This window comes from Electrophorus electricus, chromosome 3 (genome assembly GCF_013358815.1).
Source record: "Electrophorus electricus isolate fEleEle1 chromosome 3, fEleEle1.pri, whole genome shotgun sequence".
Classification (NCBI taxonomy): Eukaryota; Metazoa; Chordata; class Actinopteri; order Gymnotiformes; family Gymnotidae; genus Electrophorus; species Electrophorus electricus.
This window is the reverse complement of record NC_049537.1, coordinates 30568480-30589431: the sequence shown is the minus strand read 5'-3', so window position 1 is coordinate 30589431 and position 20952 is coordinate 30568480. Positions and strand designations below refer to the sequence as shown.

Sequence of the window (20952 nt, the reverse complement as noted above, 5' to 3'; positions counted from 1 at the left end):
TTCTCATACTGTCGTTTAGAAGAGTAACTTACGCCACATAAGACCAACCATATATTTTAATATGAAGTGAATAATATGTAAAATAGATATATGTAAAACAAATATGTAAAATAGCCCTGCTTTGTCCTAAGCCCATGAGTTAAAACAGGATTTGTGTAAATTCTAGCCTTGCTCTCTGGTAACCATGCAAGGAGTACACTGTGCATAGGCCAGCTGGGTCCAGTCATGGTCTCCACTCTGAGTATATACCAACTGCCATAAGAACACACACGCTGTGATGAAACACGCGTCCCAGTCAGGCCCATTTAAAATATACTCAATGTCATTTTATTTTCATTTTTAAAGCTGTGGTGATAAGTAATGAAAATGTTAGAGAGGCACGCACACACAAAGAGCACACATCACAAAACAAAAACAAAAAAACAACAACAAAAAAAAAAAAATCCAAACCTTTTGCCAAAATCACATTATTAAAAAAACATTTTGGTTACATTACTGCTTACTATGGCATTGCAGAACGGTCTTCTCACTGTTGAGTCAATGAAACAGCACCACTGAGTCAGGGTTTAGTCAGTCAGTCACAGAACACTTCAGCTGTAGCTGGTTCACTTCACTGGACACCCCCACGGTGTCGCACCGAATCCACAATAAGGCATTAGCCACTTTTGGTTAAAACATTCACCGTTTTTGATTCGAAAGAAACAGATCATGAGTATGTATAAGGCTGCCTGGATTCGTTAAGTTGTGCTTTGACAGACAGTACAGAATTTGTTCTGTTTAGATTACAAGCATGTTTTCTTTTCACTGCAGTAACTTGGAGGGAATGGCTATGTAAATACGCACAAGTATTAACACCAAGTCCTTAAATAAATGTAAACATATACATCTTTTGAGGTCTGTACACTGATCCTCTTCATTTTAAAAACAAGCTTACTGGAGCATCGATCTGATGTGTTTTGGAGTCGTCTCATCATTCAGATGTTTTGTGGTGAATCTGGAATAAATTGGGGGTGGGGGGAGCATAAATGAATCTTCCCAATACACATGCCCAAAGCCAAACACAGCACTGGACAGCGTTTCACATTGATGGTTTTCATTCATAGAGTGCGTTCGTCAGCTGTTTAAGAGTTCGGCAGGTTTTGCCACCGTGTATGAAGAGGAGGTCAGAACTCACTTCAGGGCATTCAGGAGACCTTCAACATTGTCAGCAGGCTGCTCTTTCAGGACTTTTATGCATCCCTTCATCTACAGAGAAGAGCAATGGGTAACACCAGAAGCATTTATTAAACATTTATTTATAAATACACTGGAAAACTTAAAATGCATACTCACTACCAATATGAATAAGATAAACAATCAATGGCTCAAAATAAGATTAAAATAACATGAGAATATGATGGAAGTCTTGGTCTCACATCAATTTTGGAGCTCCTGGTGAAGGCACCATTGGGGTGCACGTGGTCATAGAGGATGATGACCCCAACCATCACCCGCATGCAGAAGAGGAGCGTGTCCTCACTGTTGAACCGGCTTGTGTACTCTCTACCAAAACACAGAGCACTGTGAGCACTTCCATCAAACACAACTAATCCCTTCACAAGCAAAGAGCACATATTGTTATACATTAACACAAAAATAAAACACAAAACAAAACAAGGGGAGGAGGGGTCCCCCCACAGTCCTCTTGAAGAACATAAAGTGACAGTACCTTCAGGACTGCAAGAGCAAATGAAAAGCAAAACTAAACCAAATAAAAAAAGAGCCCAACTAAATATCGGCAGTTCTGTTGCTGAAAACATTCCGACTCCTGAGCAGCATCTGAAATAAGAGGTGCACTCACGGTGTCTCCAACATGACTTTACACACACTGGCCATCGTGCTCAGGCAGTCCGTGGTGTTCTCCAGGGGCAACGTCTTATTCTGCAGGGGAAGATGGGAGTAATGACACAGCATTAGGTGCCCTGTATAGCATTAAGTGACATGGCTGGAGATACTCACCCACACAGCCACACCACACTCACAGTTTCAGAATTTAACACAATCTTATGCAGAGCAGTGTGTGTTCTCCCTGGGAATCAAACTCATGACCTTGGTGTTGCTAGTAACACATTATCTGCTCTACCACGCAAGTTACAGGATATATACCCTGTGAAAAAATATATTTACATTTACGGCCTTTAGCTGACGCTTTTATCCAAAGCGACTTACAATTAGAACTGAGTACAATTTTTGAGCAATTGAGGGTTAACTGCCTTGCTCAGGGGCCCAACAGTCGCAACCTGGCAGTAGCATGGCTTAAACTGCCAACCTTCTGATTACTAGTCAAGCAACTTAATCAATGAGCTACCACTGCCCTGTTATATTCAGCAGTATCAAGATGACAGCTGTAAACTTTAATCACAATCAAAGCTAATTGAGAGACATGGATTACCTCAGTGACAAAGTTTGTTGTTGCTGTACTGAGAGTTTTCAGCATGGGGGTAGCCTCAGCATAGAAGAGAGACATTCTGTTTGCCATCTCATTGTTGACTTCATTTTCAATGTCCAACTACAAAAAAAAAAAAAATAAAAAAATAAAAAAATAAAGGAGTCAAGTACAACTTCAACACAGCTGATTTTGTAAGCATTAGGGAGTGGACACGGTCATCCAAACTGGATTGTTCTTACATTCATGTTGTTTATTCTGTTTCGACTGATTGTTCTTCTGTAGTAGCTGAAATCGTTCTGGATGGCAGGAATCCTCATCTGAAAAAGAAACATTGCAATTTATATTTCAATTTTCATAATCCATTTATTTCCTTCTATTTTTGATGCACTTTTAGAGTCAGCGTTTGAGGGGGGGGGGAAAAAAAGGTATACCTTGAGTTCATCAAAGCGAAGCGTGAAATGCAGGATTTCAGCAAACTGTTTAGCGAGGGCCTGCTCCTTCTCCAGGTGCTGGGTGGGTGTGCACGGTGGACAGGTCAAAGACTCCAACAGACTCTGCAGGGCTTTTTCTGTGCACAGTAGAGAAGAGGTGTCAGATCCACGCTGCACATGGTTCAAACACTACCACGATGGAAAATGCTGACAACGGGGGCATACCCAGCTTCAGCGAGAAGCTGTAGAACTTCTTGAGCCGAATCACGAGAGGACACACGGAGTTCCATGCCCTCTCTTGAAGTAACAAGTCGTTAGGATTCTGTATCGCCTGAGAACAGACCAAAGCGAAGGGATAATCAGACATTCAGGCTATCCATAAGCAAATACATTACTCAAATAACATACTCCTACCACAAACAATGCACTAAAAACAACAGCACGAGTACGAAATCAACAACAGTCTCCCTTTTGTTAATTATGGCAAAAATGAATGCTGGAATACTGTACTAAATCAGTACTGTATTCTGAACTGTTTATGGCTGCTACAGGTGACTGCTATGTTCAGTATAGCATGTCACTGACTCCTATGCACAAACCCACTTTACATATTCCCAGTCTGCTCATTGCGTATTGTATTTATTTTTTATGGTATTATTGCACTGCATTGTATTGCTGCACTCATGTAGTTTGCTTTCTGTTGCACTTGTTTTGTGCTGCACTATGGTCCTGGAGGAACAGTGTTTCATTTTTGCTGTGTATTTGAATATAGCTGAAATGATATTAAAGCCTTTTTGAACCTTTGAATGACTTTTGCTAAAGGATTCTGCTAGATTGTGCATTTATGGGTGGGTGAGTATGCGTGACATACATCTCGTATCTCACGTCCTGCGCCCTTGTATGCCTGCAGGCCAGACAAGATGCTCTCAGATTCCTGGAGCACAGCGTTCACCTGGTTCCACACTTCTCGCTCACTATCTGTGGGCTGCGCATCTGACAGAGACACAGACAGACACACACACACACACACACACACACACACACACACACACTCACACACACACATATATACACACACACACACTCTCACACACACACACTCACACTCACACACATAAAACAACTGGCATTTATGGTGGTTAATTGCAAAAACACCCACACTGAAAAGTTAGAAGGCATATGTAATAAACAAAACTTTGCTCTAAATGCAAAGAAAAATTAATTTTCCTACGCTGCCACAAATGCTTCATAATTTCTTATCACAACTCAAGTTTACATTATACACGTGTCAAGATGGAGAGAATTGTGTGTGTGTATTCAGTCTTTCATCTTTGTACAGTCATAGGGGAAATTGGAATGAAAATTTAGATCAGCATACTAAAAGCAGATGAACACTACTTCCAATAGGTATATGCAGCACCTGTGCTAGGGTTAGTACGAGAAGCATATGACAGGTGGGGATTTTCAGAACAAAAGTGTTTTTACAAGATTTAAATGCCATGCAAATGAAGGTAAAAACAGGATTCTTTACATTCTGCCACACATTATAAAATATACATTATTGGCTGTTAAATTGATTTAAAAGCCAAAACTAATTTAGCTGTTCACATGTATTCTTTTAGAAACGATCAAACTGATGCAGCCACAAAAGCTGGACATGGACTTTTAAACCTCTGTGCTTTTGTCTTTGGTACTGCATTATAAGTATTTACATGTGCAAAGGACATGCAAACCCCCCCCCCGCCCCCAAACACACAGAGAGACAACACTGTGCAGTCTTTTAATTTGCACAAAAAGTATTTGCACATGCAAATGTTCCATGGAGACCCTAGAGCAAGTTCTTCAGTAGAAGCTCCTCACAGAGTTTTAAATAAATGCATGTTGTTGATCATCACTTTTGTGGCCACATCTTTACAAGCAGATTTAAAAACATGATTAGAAGAAGCACACACAGTGTTAGTCATCGGTGAAAATGACAGACTGGGCCAAGCAAAAGCTATGCTCACTTTCAAAGTCAAGGAAAAAGTTTGGTCCCTGATCAAGCTCTGTGCAAGTGAGCACTTTTAAAAGATTCCCCATTTGGTTTCTGGAAGAGAAGAGCAAATAGAGAAAGAAAGAGAGAGAGGTGCATCATGTCATGGACAGTAACATCACTAGGCTCCGGCTTTACTCGCCAACACCGCCCCGACATGCTCACATAAATGTTTGGGGGTTTTGGTGAACACCGGAATGCTAAACTGAACTTCGTGGACTAAGAACTGAGTGAGTAAGATCATCTGTAGCATCAAGATCAGAATGTTTGTTGCAAGTCCTGACATCTCAGTGTTAACCACAAAAAGCATGGAGTTAATATGCACCACGAGAGCATTCGGACATGAACTTCTGAGGCAGGTGTTCTGTGGAGGGGAGAGATGACGGGTTATACAGCTTATACCCTTAGACTCCATCCTCTCAAACTTACTTTCAAAGTCCAGGAAAAAATGTGGATAGTTCTCTATTTCTCTTGTAAGGACTTTTAGAAGATTACCCATTCCAGCAAACCTAATCAAGATATAAATGATAAAAGATGAATGAAACAGCATGTGATCCAACAAGGCATGACTAAATATCTTTGTACATGTCTACAATGTTCAAATGATATTTAAGTGTGTTTATTGTTCACAAACACGCTGAAAAATGACTAAACGCGTTAGCTTCTCAGATACAATGTCATGAAACAAGGAATGTGATTTACAAAAAGGTGATATAGTTGTCAAACTACCTATATGTTTCTAAAATTCAAATGGCCAACAGGTTTGGGGGGGAGGGGTGTCACTGAATGGAAAGCTCTTACTATGCTTTTGGTACATCGTGATAAAATGATGCTTCAGTTAAACTCCCAAAATACAAAATCTCAGTGTGTTTACAAATAATGTAATGTACATTTAAAACATCTGGCAGACACTCCTATCCAGAGTGACTTACATTCATATTGATTTAAACATTTGAATTAAAAATACCAAAACACTGCATGTAAGCAGTTGAGACGGTAATTTTAACATGGTGTAAAAAAAAAACAACAACCCTGTTTAAACTGCGAATAAACTGAACTGTAATTTAAACCAGAAATTATGATCAAGTTTACAGCAACAATACATGTTAAACAGCAGAACTGGTTTTGATGCCTGGAGCTTTACCTCCTAGTCTTACAAGACCATAGGAAACATAGGAGGCAAAAGGAACTGATTTGACTGGCCAGGGGGAAAAACTGGAAGAAAAAACAAATCTCCACAGTAGCATAATCAGATGGTGCAATACTTCAGCATCCCAGAAGATGGCACCAGTGTACATAAAGATGCCAGCACTACAGATGCACCAAGCAAGGTTGTGCTTAGCAAATTAGAATCCAGAGCACTACAGAGCAGCACGCCACACTTTATATTTGCCACCGTTTCAGAGATGAATACATATTACATTACAATTAACGCAAAGTGAAACATACAGATATTCTATATATATTTAATGCAGGGTGGCTTTTTAAAAACTTTTTTAAATAAAGCCATTACGTTGCATAATTCATTATGAAAACATGCATATGGCAACTGGAACAGCCCTATGAAAAGAATAACCAGTGAACTGTTCAATAGCATTTTTTGTTACACTGCAGGAAATGAAAGTATGAAATTACATGAGTTGTCATTAGCTCATTAGCACAGTGGAAGCAATGCTATGAATGCAAGTCTGAAGTTGCTGGGGGTTTTTTTGTGTTTTTGCAGAAGAGGATGTGAAAATAAAGCGTCTTTGTAGCGGGTGGTTAACCATTTTACAATGACTACTGCACATTCAACAAAACTTCCTGTCTCATTTTTACTACTTCAGCTGCTAGACAAACTACTCTTCAAAAAACATTTCTGCTAATTTGTAAGTGTTGTACCCGCATGTGCAAATCCTGTTCATTATACTAAAAGGAGCCATAACATTGTGACTTATTGCCATAAAAAAACAAGCAAATAAACGTTAGCACACATGCATGCATTCAGACAAAAACATACACACAAATCAAGTCATGTTTATAGTCAAGCATGCCTGTGCATTAGACACACATACACCTCTTAAATTCTTGACCCATGTCATGTTCATGACGTGACCTTGCGGAGTAGAAATGTCTGGCGGACCTTCACAGGCTGTTTGTAGAGAACAATAACCTTTAATAACCTTCAACATGCTCCTTGGAACTGCCGCAGCACTCTCAATATGTCTTTACTATGCTAGTGAGAACTAGAAAACCACAAAATGTGCATGAAGTTAGAATTAGGGTTTGGAATCTCTTAGAAGTGTCATGAAATAAAAATGTTAAAAATAAATTAATTCATTAATTTAAAAAAAAAACAGAACAGGTTGGTGAGTAGTTGCCAGAAAACAACTTTCTAATGAAGGTATCAAAGCCAGGGGGAACCTCAAGAAACACAACAGTAAATATAACAACACAAGGTCTAAATCTATTAGATATGAGCATAAGAAAAAGCTCCCGCTCTGTGTAATGCAGTAACTGATTATTCTAGGCAGGAACAACTTCAAGCGCTTTTGCGTTCATTATAGGCCACTGGAATGCTGAGGAACGTGCACAGAGCTACCTGCTTGCCCAGATGGAGAAAACGTTCTTCCTGGTTGCGAATCTGAACAGTTTCCAGAGTTATCATCAGATGATGGGATTTAACAAGATTGGCAACCAGAAAGAAATCACGGCCAGTAAAAGAATCAACTCCACATACTTTTTCTAACAGAATGTCCATCCAAAAATAGCCCCAAAAAGAGGAAACTGATTTTTTTGTATTCAACAGGAAATTCTCTTTAAATGCTCATCAGTACTTGTAACTGCCAACACATCACATGCTGTGATTTATATTCATTTTAGGAATTTAACACGCAAGACCTGAAGCATTTAAAAAAAGATTCATTGTTCTGCCTTCATCACCAGAAACATGGAAGTCCACCAGTTTCTACAAATTCCACACAGGCATTTAGGGTTCACAGCATCCAGCCCTTTCCACACAAGTGATCAGGGCTTATATCCCTAAAGTATGTCAACTTATGACAAACACTCCAGAAAGTATTTTCAGCTCAGAATGTTGTTATTCTCAGAATAATATATCAATCTTCAGATATACACCTACTCCTGCCAAATAAAGACTATATTGTGTTCAATATAGCAAACCAGGAAATGTTCCCAGTAGGGTGACAAAACTAGATACTAGATTAAAATTAGATCAATCTTGAATACATTCAACTCCAGATTCGGCATAAATATAATCCACACAGATTCCACTGGGATCTGAGAGTTAAAATCACTTTCACTATAGGAGGCTCATCTGGGATCAAATAAGTGACACTGGAAGGCAGTAATGTTTGAGAAGAGTCAGCCTGTGAACAAGGCCAGGCCAGCAGCTCCTTATGGTGGTGTTTATTTTCTTTATGGCAGGCTGGGGCCTGTGGAGGCTGTCACAAATGAGGCAGAAAAGGAGCTTGCTTCTTTCCTTCTTTGATGTTTAACTGCAATTTACAGTTTAATTGCAAAGCACAAATACCTTTGATTGCACCAGAGTTCTAGAGGTCACAGGTGGCTCAGCTGTAATGTAGTGCTGGTAGCTTCTTAAGTTAACCTACATGACAACAAAACCAAAAAGCACCAGAGTAACAACAAAAGCTTCTCTGATGCTTTCCCACGTGGCCTCTCTGATGAGTTCACTGACAAGTTAGAGTTGAGAGATCACTAAACTGAACACATGCATCAGGCAGTTTTGTGACTTGCTGGCAAAGAGCACTGCTTTTAGGATGAAAAGTAGTCACTAAATTTGCCACAAGCAAGGGTGTAGCGCCAGGTGACGTCTGAGAACTACAGAAAAAACAACAACACAAAAGCACCTCCCTGAAATGCGATGCACATTTGCCACATATTTGAAATATGTGTATATCAAACTGTCACCTGACTAATTGGCATTTTAATTTTTGCACATACTGAAAATGTGATTGTTGCGATGTCACTGTTGATTAAAATGTGCTCCCTGGATGTGTGGTACTTGGAGGAACTCATGCCACATCCCTCCATGTCTGAGCCCATGCTTCACTTCTGAAAGCTTACATGTCAAAATGTGCTAAAACAAAATGGAGTTAACTGTCTCCTCCCAGTTGTGAGATGTGAAGGTTTCAACTGGACCTGATAAAATACCAACTGACTGATAGCACAGGACTGGTAATATGCTGGAGCAGTATTTAAACATGATGTATTTTAGCACACATTTCTCAGTACACAAAACCAAAATTGCAAACTTATAGCTCACGCCTTGGTACAGTTCAGTTAGCCCTCTCCTCACCACAAAGCTGTGACCAAGATCCCATTTCATTTTGGGCCTCAACAGGTAGGCTTTAAGGAAATGGAACACGGCTCAAACAACAAGAGCATAACAGTGCATTCCGTTTATGTGAATCGTCGTCTCTGGAGGAAATGAATTGTGTCTGGACTTCACTCAGGGACTTGGACCGAGTTTGCTATGACTTTCAGCACCTTCCAAAAACCTCTGCACTGTTTTCAGTCATGGCATAATTAATGCAAATATTTGACAGAAAAGCAATAGCTAATGTGCATTGCAATTCAACAGGTGAGCTTGTTTTTTTGTTCATCTGGCACTTTTACTGTCACTCTGTTGTAGATAAGTTGTTCTAAAATACCTCTTATATCACCTTTGAAGTCAGACCTTGTTCTTGTAAATTAACCCTCATTTCAAAAGAAACCCAAGATGCAACGCTCTATACTCAAGGAACTTACTGGACCAGGTGTATTAGATTAAGGTACAAAGAGACACTCTGAAGGAGTTACATTTTTGGTTGCTCAAGTTGCCATAGCATCCATCATCTAGACTTTGAATTCACTTAGACAGGAAATAGAAGTTCAGACAAAAGTGGTGGTAGTTCTGTCTCATTCAGGAGTGTTGCAAATAAGCAACATCCTGTGATAAGTCTGCAGTGAGCTTCATGCTGTAGTTGGTTAGTTTTATCCGAGTACATGTCTTGTAATGCCAACCATCAAGGGCAAGCTATAGAGGGCCACTGCTGTGACTGCAACTACTACCAGCTCAACACCCACCATTCCAGCAATGATGCCAACGTTTACACTGAGATGAGATGAGAATTATACTGATTGACACCTAGTATGTGGTTAGCAGTGGTGTTCTTGCCAACAGATGGGCCATTATTTGCAATTGTACAGTTATAAACTGGCCAGTGAGTGCTGGTACATGGTATGGTTTTATAATAAGGGGGCACCTTAAGAGTGTGTGTGTGTGTGTGTGTGTGTGTGTGTTAAAAGTTATTGATCTCTAGCTACACCTTTTCTATTCCAAAAAGGGAAATTAACTGAAATTTAGATACTGAATACAGTAACTATCGCTGTGCAATTAACGGAACCACTTATACAAATGCATGCTTCTATTAAAAGCATCAATAACAATTATTTATTACAAAATGAAGGCTTATTTGCATGGCCATAGTATATGTCTAAAGAACATTGTCTAAGGAATATGGTCTTAGCATGAAATGTGCACATTACCTTATCTGGAGGAGAACCTTCGATTTCCTTTTAGATCATTCGCTTGTTGATGGTTTCTAAAAGAAAGGTTAAAGATTTAAATTAGCTATACTGTACATACACGCCTACCCGAGGAAACAGAACTACTAATACACACAGGCACAGAAATGTCCCACGCCTGTATAAATGGGAGACAAACTGCAAATTAAACTTTCATAGTCTCCCACAAGGTTTGAGTCCCATAAAAAAAGTTCTGCAGATAGTCCTTCCATTCCACATGTACACACACGCTCATATACGCTTGGACATGCACTTGATTCAAACTTGTTATCATAGGTATGGAAACGGAAACAGTGTTCCAAGCTGGAGGAAACGAACGAACAGCCCCCCCAACCCAACACACACACCCCAATTTTAAGAGCATATTCCTTTTCCTTACACCACTAATGCAATTTCACCTTTGTGCATATACAGTGGGTTTAAAATACATTTGCAAAAGCATGTCAGAAATTCCGGATTACACTAGCACATGAAAATCAAAATCTGATAAGTGATTGCTCTTCTGTGTTAGTGGATTAGTAAATGTCAAGTGAATTCAGGGTCCAGTGAATATAATTAAACGTGACACCACAGCACACATAGTAGGACAGGGCTAAGGCTTCCCTGACGACGCAGTTACAGCACCTTAGATAAGCTTGGACAGTGGAATTAAATAAATACACAAATAAGCAGGATGCTGTACATGGTCATCTGTAACACTGCGAAAACAATACTATAGTCGCTGACTATAGGCTAGGGCTTCACCAGCGCATGCCGGTCATTTTGTTGCCTGCCATCTCTTGGTGAGCTCTGTTCCGCAACCTCCGTCAACAGCGAGCAGTCATAATGGCACCCTCCGCCATCGTACTCGCAACCTCCCCCATCGTACTGGCATCCCTTCAAACAGGATCTGCCTCCATGAGATCCAGCGAGGTCACTACAGGCACCTTTCTCCTCCTGTCCCCCCTACCTGACGTAGACAGCTACAGATGAGCACCGCCGACAAACATGGACGGAGTGAACGGGCAGCACCACTCTGTCCAACCTCGCCTTCCATCTGCCAGGGCACATCACCATCAGTCCTGAAACCACCCCCCCCCCACGCCCCTCATGTAAGGAGAGACGGTCATACCTCTTCATGGAAGCAGGTGTATATGTGGCCCCCTCACCCACACCTAAACCCACCTGTCCAGTTTATGCCATCAGCAGGGGCATCCACACGCACCGCTCACCACGCCCACTTTGCAAATCTACACAAATTCTACAAACAGAAGAGATGCTAACAGGCATTAATGCTTTTGTTAATACATAGATAACAATGATGTAACTCAGTAAACTGTATTATACCTCCATCCCATCACCATCATTTTAGAGAACTTCCTGCAACTGTGACAAGGTGCGGAGCTGTTCCACATGAGGGTGAAATTTTTATCTGCGCCATTTCCAGGTACTGGAATCAGGAAGAGTAAAATTCCCTGAAAATAAACATGTTTTTTAGAACTCGCAATGGAATTTTCCATCAACTTGAATAACTCGATCTGCTCCATGCTGAAGGTGCAGTCTCTGGGCCAGTGAGGGTCGGCTCAGTCATGAGCTCCTGCGAGATTAAGCTGAAATCAGGCAGCAAGGCAGCTTGCTCTCTGCAGATGTCACATCACGCATGCTGAACACTTACCGCATGCAATGCGAACATTTTTTGGAGAAACAGAACAGGGCAACACGTGCTGTAATATGAGAATCTTTTCTTTAAGCATGAAATGGCAGTTTGGCACACAAAGTGAATTTGTTTTTTAAATCCCTCACTGAGTGATTGCAAAACTGACTCTACCGCCTTTGGTCGAAATAACTGGCTTTTTTAAAAATTATTTAAAACCCTCTGACCTTAGGTTGAGCTTCACTATGCCTCTAATGTCTTATGAGCCCTTAGTCTCCTAAATCCTCAAACATGACAAACATATTAACAGCACAGCTTGCATGCAGCCTCCTGCCTCCTGTTAGTGTGACGAGTGTCTCCATGGCAACAGGGTCATTACACAGGGGAGCACATTTGAGTGGCAGGTTTCCTCCAGGGCAGCCTAGGGAGACTGCATAACCTAGCCCTTCACAATCAAGGGCTGAGCAAGATGGAGAAATGTACTTTGGGGGGGTGGGGGGTGGGTGGTCCTTAAACAGGTGAATAAAAGAAATCCCTCTGGCACCGTAACACATGAATTGAGAATAACTGCAACTGGAAGTCTGTGCTTCCTATGGAAAGGCATGCTCAGGGCCAATGCTATAAAGACTCACAAAAACTAATAAAAATACATCATCTTCTGGTGAAAGCCTCTGACACCGTGGCCGACTGCACTAGTCCTGTACCCAAGAAACCCGTTATCTGCTGGGTTTTTTGTGCGTTATCTGCATACTAAAGAGGTCACGAGGTCAAAAGGGGTTTTCAAGTGCCTTGGCCAAATCAAAAGGAAATGTCAGGTCCAGAGCTGTAATTTTAATAACACTGGACAGTTCAAATGCTCACTCCCTTCTCACCAGAGGAAAAGAAAGGGCTGTTTCCAGCCAGACATAGTATACCTCTAAAACAGAGGCAAGTGATTCAGGATGCAGATGATTCTGCCCCATTTTTGACAAGACTATGTTCCTTCATACAGAGACACTGTCTACCACCACCACCACCACCACCACCACCACCACCAATACTACGTAAAGGTCCCAATAGGAGTAACCACACTGCAGATTAGCAAGAAAAAAAATGGAAAGGAAAGGATCTCCTCAACTGTAGAAATCCGCTGTCAGACTAATGTGAATGACCAGTAGATGGGGAAATTCATCATTCCCCACACCGCAGCTGGTCAGTCAGGCTCAGTGATGTGGCCCACTGTGAAGTCACAGATGGTCTGAGCAGATGAGACTGACCCCAGACCCATTTATATATATTTAAAATAAAAATATCCGCCCCCATGGACACTGGTATGAAAGACTTCACTCATAAACGTTACACACACACACACACACACACACACACACACACACACACACACACACACACACACACACACACACACACACACACACACACACACACACACACACACACCATTTTTCATGCACATCTTTGTAGGAGTTCTTGTTCTTTGTGAAGTTTGTCAAATATTTTAATAAAACACTCTGGATTTCCAGGATCAGTGTCCATTTCTGTTTGTAACAGAAGAACTGATTTTAATTCAGTTCTGTTTGTGTAGACAGAGTCAAAGTTTGCCTTACGTTAAAAGGTACGTTAATAATCCAATACTGCACCGAAGTGGGGTCTGGACATGATGGAGACATTATCCATGGAATGTAATCATGTGACCTCTAAAACACTCCTAGATATCCATTTGGTGTCCACAACATTAGAGTGGTGGGGGAAAAAAAGTTGGGTTTTGTGTTTGTTTTTTTTGTTTGTTTTGGGGTTTTTTTTACGTAAAGGCAACATCCACTCAAGAGGTTCTTAAAAGAGCGACTCTTCAAAATTCAAGCAGAGAGCATGCAGCACAAGCCCCAGAGAGATTCAATGAACTGCAAAAAGGACCAAATTTCATGAGTAAACAGCTGTGGGTAGTAATCATAACACAAGGCCTGGGGTAAGGAAACAATGCAAGACACCAACATCTCTAAAACTCTTCTACAAGGAAAGTGCTTCAGACTGTTCATTTGTAAAGAATGCCCTCTTGCCTTGGGGTGGTAGCAAGTCAAAGATAACATTCAACACTAAAGTTGTAGGGTCTTTTTTTAACCCTCCTCTTTGTAAACTGAGTTGATAATGGTACTTTAGAGATCCAGTTAACAACTGCAAAAAAAGATTTGTATATTTGTTGTCCCCTTTAAGCACAAGCTGAAATGCAACAACTGAAAACACAGATTTAAAAGGCAGTCGGACTCCTGCAGGCTAGCCGTCAGCACACCTAGGACCACAGTAGATTCCTGCAGCTCACAGGCACTCATCCTAGTTTGATTTATTTACATTTTTTTTTAATTATTTCTGCAAGTGGGGATATCGTGTGTGTGCGCATTTATATATATATATATATATATATATATATATATATATATAAATAAATCACATACACAGGGTTTTTTTAAAAACAGGTAATTTCAGAGATCCTTCATCAGCTGTGCAAGCAAAGTGCTTTAACACACACGCGCGCACACACACACACACACTTACTTTCCTGTCTCTGTGTCTATGACTGGGAGGATGGAAGACAAATACTTTTTTTCCAACAGACAGCACAGCATAGTTAAGATTAAATACAAGCGAGAAGTGTCAATTTTGCAGATGCACTCTATATTGATCTAATAAGCTCGCAGCCACACACAGCCTCAAGAATAGGTCAGGTAACGTAACCATGGCACTGCAACACTCAGCAAAGCAGGGTCGTTATGGCTGGGATCGTCATACACTCCAGTTGTTCATTAGATGAATGCAGAGTGCAGATTTACTAAATACATACTAAATAAATACAATACTCAAAAATAAAACAAATAGTTAACTTTTACCCTAATTAGTTGTAAATAAAAATTAGAAGTAGTAATCAATTCCAATAACCATAAGGCTAAATATGGGTGAAACTAGATCATGGCAATGTGAAAATAAACAGCAGGTCCCATACAATGATGTGCCAAACAGCGTCTAGGCTAGAAAGGCGTTCTGCACATTAAACCTACTCACACAAGTGGACTGAAGTAGAGTACTGCAGGGAATGTCTTCAAGCACACTGAAGAATTCAAAACACACACCCACACAAAATAAAGAGAGAATGTTGAGCACGTGTGTGACTTGAGGTCCCTGGTCACTTTCCAAACACAGGCCTTGGTTTGTTTTTTTTAAGTAATCAAATTAAGTCTCCTGCTTTGGACACTGCTTTAGAGGGGATGAGTGCTATACATCAAAACGTTAAAGAACTTTGAGAGAGTTCACATCACGATTCTGAACAGCAAGATGAGCTGTTTCACTGCAGGTTATAAGTCATAAGTCAAAAGTCAGCTACACAATAGACTTGAAGCAACCGGCGATGGCATCAGGAATTAAGTTGAATGATATAAATGTCACAATGTCAATTTGCAATAGTGTAAGGTGTTACAATAGAGGAAACCAAATGACTGATATGAAGAAAACCAGCCTCTTTTTCACCATGGTCAAAAGAAGAGGAAAAAAGATTAAAATGTTTAGAACTACTCAATCTGGCATGATCAAAATCATTGCATGTGATGCGCACACAGTAACCACGACGACAGACCAGAGAGTTTTGCTTTAAGTTTGAAGTAGAAGTTACAAAGTTGTTAAACACAAGCCCCATTTTAGCACAGACATGAATTTCAGTCTACAGGTATATTTTGCCTTCATCATCAAGCATTAAGACTCCAGAGAAGGAGAAGTGGCACATACTGGTTAAACCCAATAAGCCCCTCCTACCCTTAGCAACAACTGTCATCAACAATGGCTACGAGGTGGGATTGGACAATTGTGTATTCCATCTCAAGCCTACCATACATAACCCGCATTGGCTACTTGGAGAACGCTAGCTGTGTTGAGTGCCAAAATAATAAGTGCCACTCACAAGAAGCAAGATCAGCATTGGGAGTGTTTCTGATGGCTCTGAAAAAGCAGTCAGCCTCACAAGAGAAGCACTTAGGGCAGGCAACCACTGACAGAATAGCATTTGAGATGTTTTTTCCTATATACTGCAAGCATAGGAACTTGGTTAGATCACTTATACATCATTAAAAATACAACTTAGACATGCTTCAACTGCTCTGAACCATTCACCCCAACATGGATTAAGCCCACATGTTCTCAAATATCCATTTTTAAGAGAGCCCTCATGTCACTAAGGAGAAAAAACAAAACTATAATTGGTTTAAAAGAACTCGGTCTCCTTCAGGCTCCAGTAAATGTGACGGTGGACTGAGCTGGCCTTCAGCGAGGCTGGTTCAGTTCTGCCCTTATTTGGGTACTGGTGGTGGGGGAGAAGGTCCAGCGAGCTCAACGCTCCAGTGATTGCCTGGTCTCCTCAAACAGATGGCTGCACTCCTCACAGCACAAAGCTGGGGATGACCCACAGGCACTGAACAGCAGGCCCAATAAACCACAGGCACATTCTCACATCTGTGAGTCTTCGCACCACAGCATCGTGGTTGAGAGAACTGGTGGCCATCTCCTTTCTCAACATCAGAACGTGTTAGATCTTTGGGGTTTCTCGTCACCTTAAATCATCAAACTAGCTAGTGATTTTCAGTGCCGGTTTTAATAAGGGACAGAGAGAAGGGAGTTGAACGGGAGGGTTAACAGAGGGGGATTGGTATTCAAAGGGGAGGGGGGGGTGTCTCCACAGCTAGTCATAAAACGTGTAGGAGTACGAGGCATACAATTCTTCTTGAGCGCTCGCCACCGTTCTGAATGACCCTTCTGTGCAGTGAAGACCGCGAGTCTCAAAAGCAGCACGACACAAAAGGGCCATGTCTTCCAGTCTAGGAGAAGACAGAGGGTGTTCACTAATCGGCGAGCCCAATCTGAGACATCACTGTTAAGCCTGCCACAATATAGGCTCTGCTTGACTGTCGCCTCTGTGTCCCTCTGAAAAAACCCAGCCCGATCAGTGGGCTCACATCTTCAACTAAGCTTCATCAGTCTAGCTCATTGCAAGATATATAGAGCAACCGCTTCAAGCTATACTATATATACACACTATACATGAGCAAAAAGTAAAATGATGCCCCACTGGGCAAAGGTGTGATTATTCATTTCAAGAGTGGCAATGACAGGAACACAAAGGTTTGGGAGGTTTAATCAAGGGCTTTATTAATTCTAACAAACCGAACACCAGATACAGTTATTTTTAAATTGCATAACCTCATGATCATCCCCACCAGTTATTAAACCATACTTATAAAACAAATCATCCCCACATTCCGCATATGTTGCCTGGGCTTTCACATTACCATGGACACAAATATCATAAATCTTAGTACTCCAGCAGCTGCTGAAATCAATGAGAGTACACCACCACCAAGGAGAGCCAGGCAGCTCGATGGGCTGAAGATGCCAGCTGGAAAGCAAAGTCTGGTAATCTGACTGCGCTGTTTCTGGTTCCGCTCACTGTACATCACACCTCATCGAAACTGCCTGCAGGTGCATGTAAAGAGTACAGCATCTGTGAGCAGACGGCAAGCATCAAAGCGCATCTGTCAATTGGTTAACGTAAATGTACCCATTAAAATATGAAAGCCTAAAAGACCCTCATACATCACATCTTACTTACAGTACTTCAACAGCAACATTACACAATGTTAGTCTAAGCATTTCACATGATGTACTTCCTCTCTGTCTAACCACAAAGTCGGCACAAGAACTCCTTTCTGATGCACAGGCTGTAAATCCAAAAAGTGAAACAAGAACAGGAAGTGCAGAGAATGAAAGATCACATTTTCACATCATCTTAAAGTGAAGGGATGAAGTGAATACTATGATCCACTCAGCATGCACTTCCACAAAAGTAGCTTTCTTCTCAAAAAAGAGAGGGAGCTTCCCAGATTATGCAATTTCCAAACACTAGAAAATTTGTTTATGCAAAAATGGCATCACTGTAATAATACTAAGCTACGTGTTAGATCTCACACTTCATGAACTAGTGTAAAGATTTCTAACACCATCATTCTCCAAGCAAAACCATGAACAAAGCACACCCTGTTTTGTCCATTATAGTTTCTAACTATTGACCTTTGATTCCAGATCACTACAAGAGAACTGAGAGGAGAGTTTTCTAACCAATTATGCCACAGACCACTTTGCTGACCTAAAGTCACAGCGCTGTGGTTTCACACAATTTCATAACAAGCTTTCCTCCAATAGCTTGCCTAATGAGTTAGCCTACGAACACTTGCATTTTGTTTAATATTTTACAATGTGCTTTTTTTTTTTTTTAAACAGCTCTTTGTAAAATCAGAGCCATTTGGCTTAAGCATGCTACCGTGCTTAATCTAAGAGTGCATCTGCTTCAGACAAAGCAAAGCGCTAACTAGCACACAGTATTGTCTGTCTGTTTAGGGTCATAAATCCCAGATGGCACTTTGGCTGATACTTATATGACGACCACCACCACCACCACCACCAGAACATACTGTACAATAGAAGCTTCTTTAAGAGAATCTAGACTGGATCGAGTTAAAATCTATAATACACAGAAGTAACACAGTAGTAACAGTGTAAAATACATTGTGAATGGCAAAAATAAAAAAAAGATTATAGTAGCCTACAAAGGAACTAAGGACATTAAGGATCACAGACAAGGTAAATGTGGACAATGCAGCCATAGTTGGATGTGTTGGTGAAGAAATTAACTAAAATCAGCGCACTTTAATTAAGACACTTCTTGCCGTCATGCTATGTCTGCGATCAAAACGTCCAAAAGGAAAGCCTTCATTATTTCCTAACTCGTACTGCGCGCTGTCCAAATTCAGCCTTAGTGAACCATAAGAAACCAGAACTAGGCATCTCGTTTCTCATGCTACAGATGTGTCACTCTGAGAAGGGAACCTCCGTGGATTAACAAACGCTTTAACACATGCCTGGCGGCCAGCTGGATGGGCCTGTGAAAGCTCTTTGGACAGCACACAATACATTTTACACTCTGCCAAGACTCAGTTAATGCAGCCTCCCCTCCCACTCTTTTCCCTCCTTCACACCCACACGCTGGCCATGAAAGCCCAACGTAGCATTAACCAATCAGCCAAAGGTGACCCACACTTAGGAACAGGGCACTCAACACAAGCTGATTTTTGCTGTTCTCTCCCCACCCACCCATATGACCTCTATGGTTTAATGAATTGCAAATCATTTTTATAGTCCATATAATAAAAGAGGAAGGAATACATCCCTTTTTAAGCTTCGGAATTTGACATTAAGCACAGGTTCTGGCTTCAGTTAGGCATGGAGTTGGATGGTGCATTTAAATATTTCTGTCGACAATGAAAACGCGCTGTTGTGATGGATACGCTGACCGGTCAAACAGCTCTGTAATTAGATCCTGTTCGTTTCAAGAGACATCATGCAAGTGCACACCCTGGGGAACAGCCACCAGCGGGCTGAGCAATGCAGCTGTTACAGGACGTCTTGGCAACAGGCAGTGCTTCGCTATGAATCAGGGATAACAATAATAATCTGGAAAACCTCTGGTGTGCGAGGAGAGCACACAAGAATACAGAGCTGCAAAACAAACAGTCCAACAATTCCGCTGCACTTAAAAAGACCAAAGGATGTCGCCTCTTGGCCAATCCCTCACTTGCTTATACCTTTCCCATTAACATGCCTCATTATGAGTGTAAATGTAGAAACAGTGGTTGTGGATTGATGCTTCCACTGACACCTTCTGCTACTAAACATTTTTCATTTTGATACAATAAAACTGTATTTATATGACACGAAGATAAAACAATATTTCTTCCATTTAAGCAATTACTATTTGACAGTGGTCTGACGTTCAAAGCTACTAAAACGTACTGGGATAAGCTAGCTACCGAGACGAGGGACCGCAGTGTGTATTACTGTCACCAACCAGTGAACAGGGTATTATTTGAAGCATTTCTTTATAAACATCTTTATAAATTTGAACTTTGAAACGAAACAGATTTAAAGTCACTGCTTACACTTACCCTAGCCGCGTCCCTAACTTACCCTCGCTCGTAATGATGGTGTGCTGGGTAAAGAAGTTAGGTTAGCTAATATCAGCAAGCTAGGCAGTGGCACCAGCAGCAGAGTCGCAGTTTAAACGCAGTTTAAAGACATGGAGACATGAAGCTAGACAGCTAACAGGCTAAGTAGTTCAGCTAGACCTCCGTTACTTCAGGTAAACCCCGCATGGGCTAACGTTAAGGACGGTTAGCCATCGCCATCTAGCAAAACTTGCTGTCAACACTGCGAATCTCGCGAAACTCCACTGACAAAATCTATCGAAGGTTCACATAACAGGCGAGAGCTACTCGTCCGTTTACTCTCCGTCCTGCACGAGACCACGGTCCCTAGCAACGTCCCGCGGCGCTCGCGGAGCTAGCTGGCTCGAGCGTGCCCGTCTGGTAGTCAGGTTAGCCATCCGGCTAAAGACGCAGAGAAAAGTCGTGTGAAGCTCGCGAGGTCTCGGAAAGTGTCCTTCTGTCAAAATCTGACGGGAGAGCCGGCTCGTTCCGCTTCTAAAACACGTTAAACAATCACCACGGTTAAAGACTTACCGGTTTTTTTTTTCCCCAAAAGTGGCTCTATTTTTCCACAGCTGCCAAGTTTCTCCTGCACTTTCTCCGGTACCCACGGTTCTGAACTAGTTTAACGTGCACTGGCCCTATCCAAATTCTTCGAATGTAGGGCACTAGCCACTTAAATTAGGGAAAGTCCACGAAGCAGGGGTGTAGCTGAGTGGTTGATAGATGGTGCGACCTCTATTTATTGAAGCTTCAGAATTTTGCCCAAA

The 20952-nt window shown here is 41.3% G+C and overlaps 1 protein-coding gene across 6 annotated transcripts; it reads right to left on the bottom strand.

Moving 5' to 3' along the window:
• Positions 1-304: 304 nt before the first annotated feature.
• Positions 305-20812, bottom strand: fam49a (family with sequence similarity 49 member A). Of its 6 annotated transcripts, none has more exons than XM_027015942.2 (12): positions 20717-20812; positions 10442-10497; positions 5321-5400; positions 3731-3852; positions 3085-3190; positions 2860-2996; positions 2668-2745; positions 2432-2548; positions 1841-1920; positions 1416-1542; positions 1175-1245; positions 305-994 (listed from the first exon to the last, which is right to left on the bottom strand). In XM_027015942.2, exons 3-12 carry the CDS (start codon positions 5388-5390, stop codon positions 931-933), a joined length of 972 nt encoding a protein of 323 aa, XP_026871743.1. In that variant the 5' UTR covers positions 5391-5400; positions 10442-10497; positions 20717-20812; the 3' UTR covers positions 305-930. The 6 variants fall into 6 exon arrangements, with proteins under 6 accessions (XP_026871743.1, XP_026871738.1, XP_026871740.1 ...); XM_027015937.2 differs by lacking the exon at positions 5321-5400 and adding an exon at positions 4866-4945; XM_027015939.2 differs by lacking the exons at positions 5321-5400; positions 20717-20812 and adding exons at positions 4866-4945; positions 20144-20555.
• Between the last annotated feature and the right edge of the window lie 140 nt (positions 20813-20952).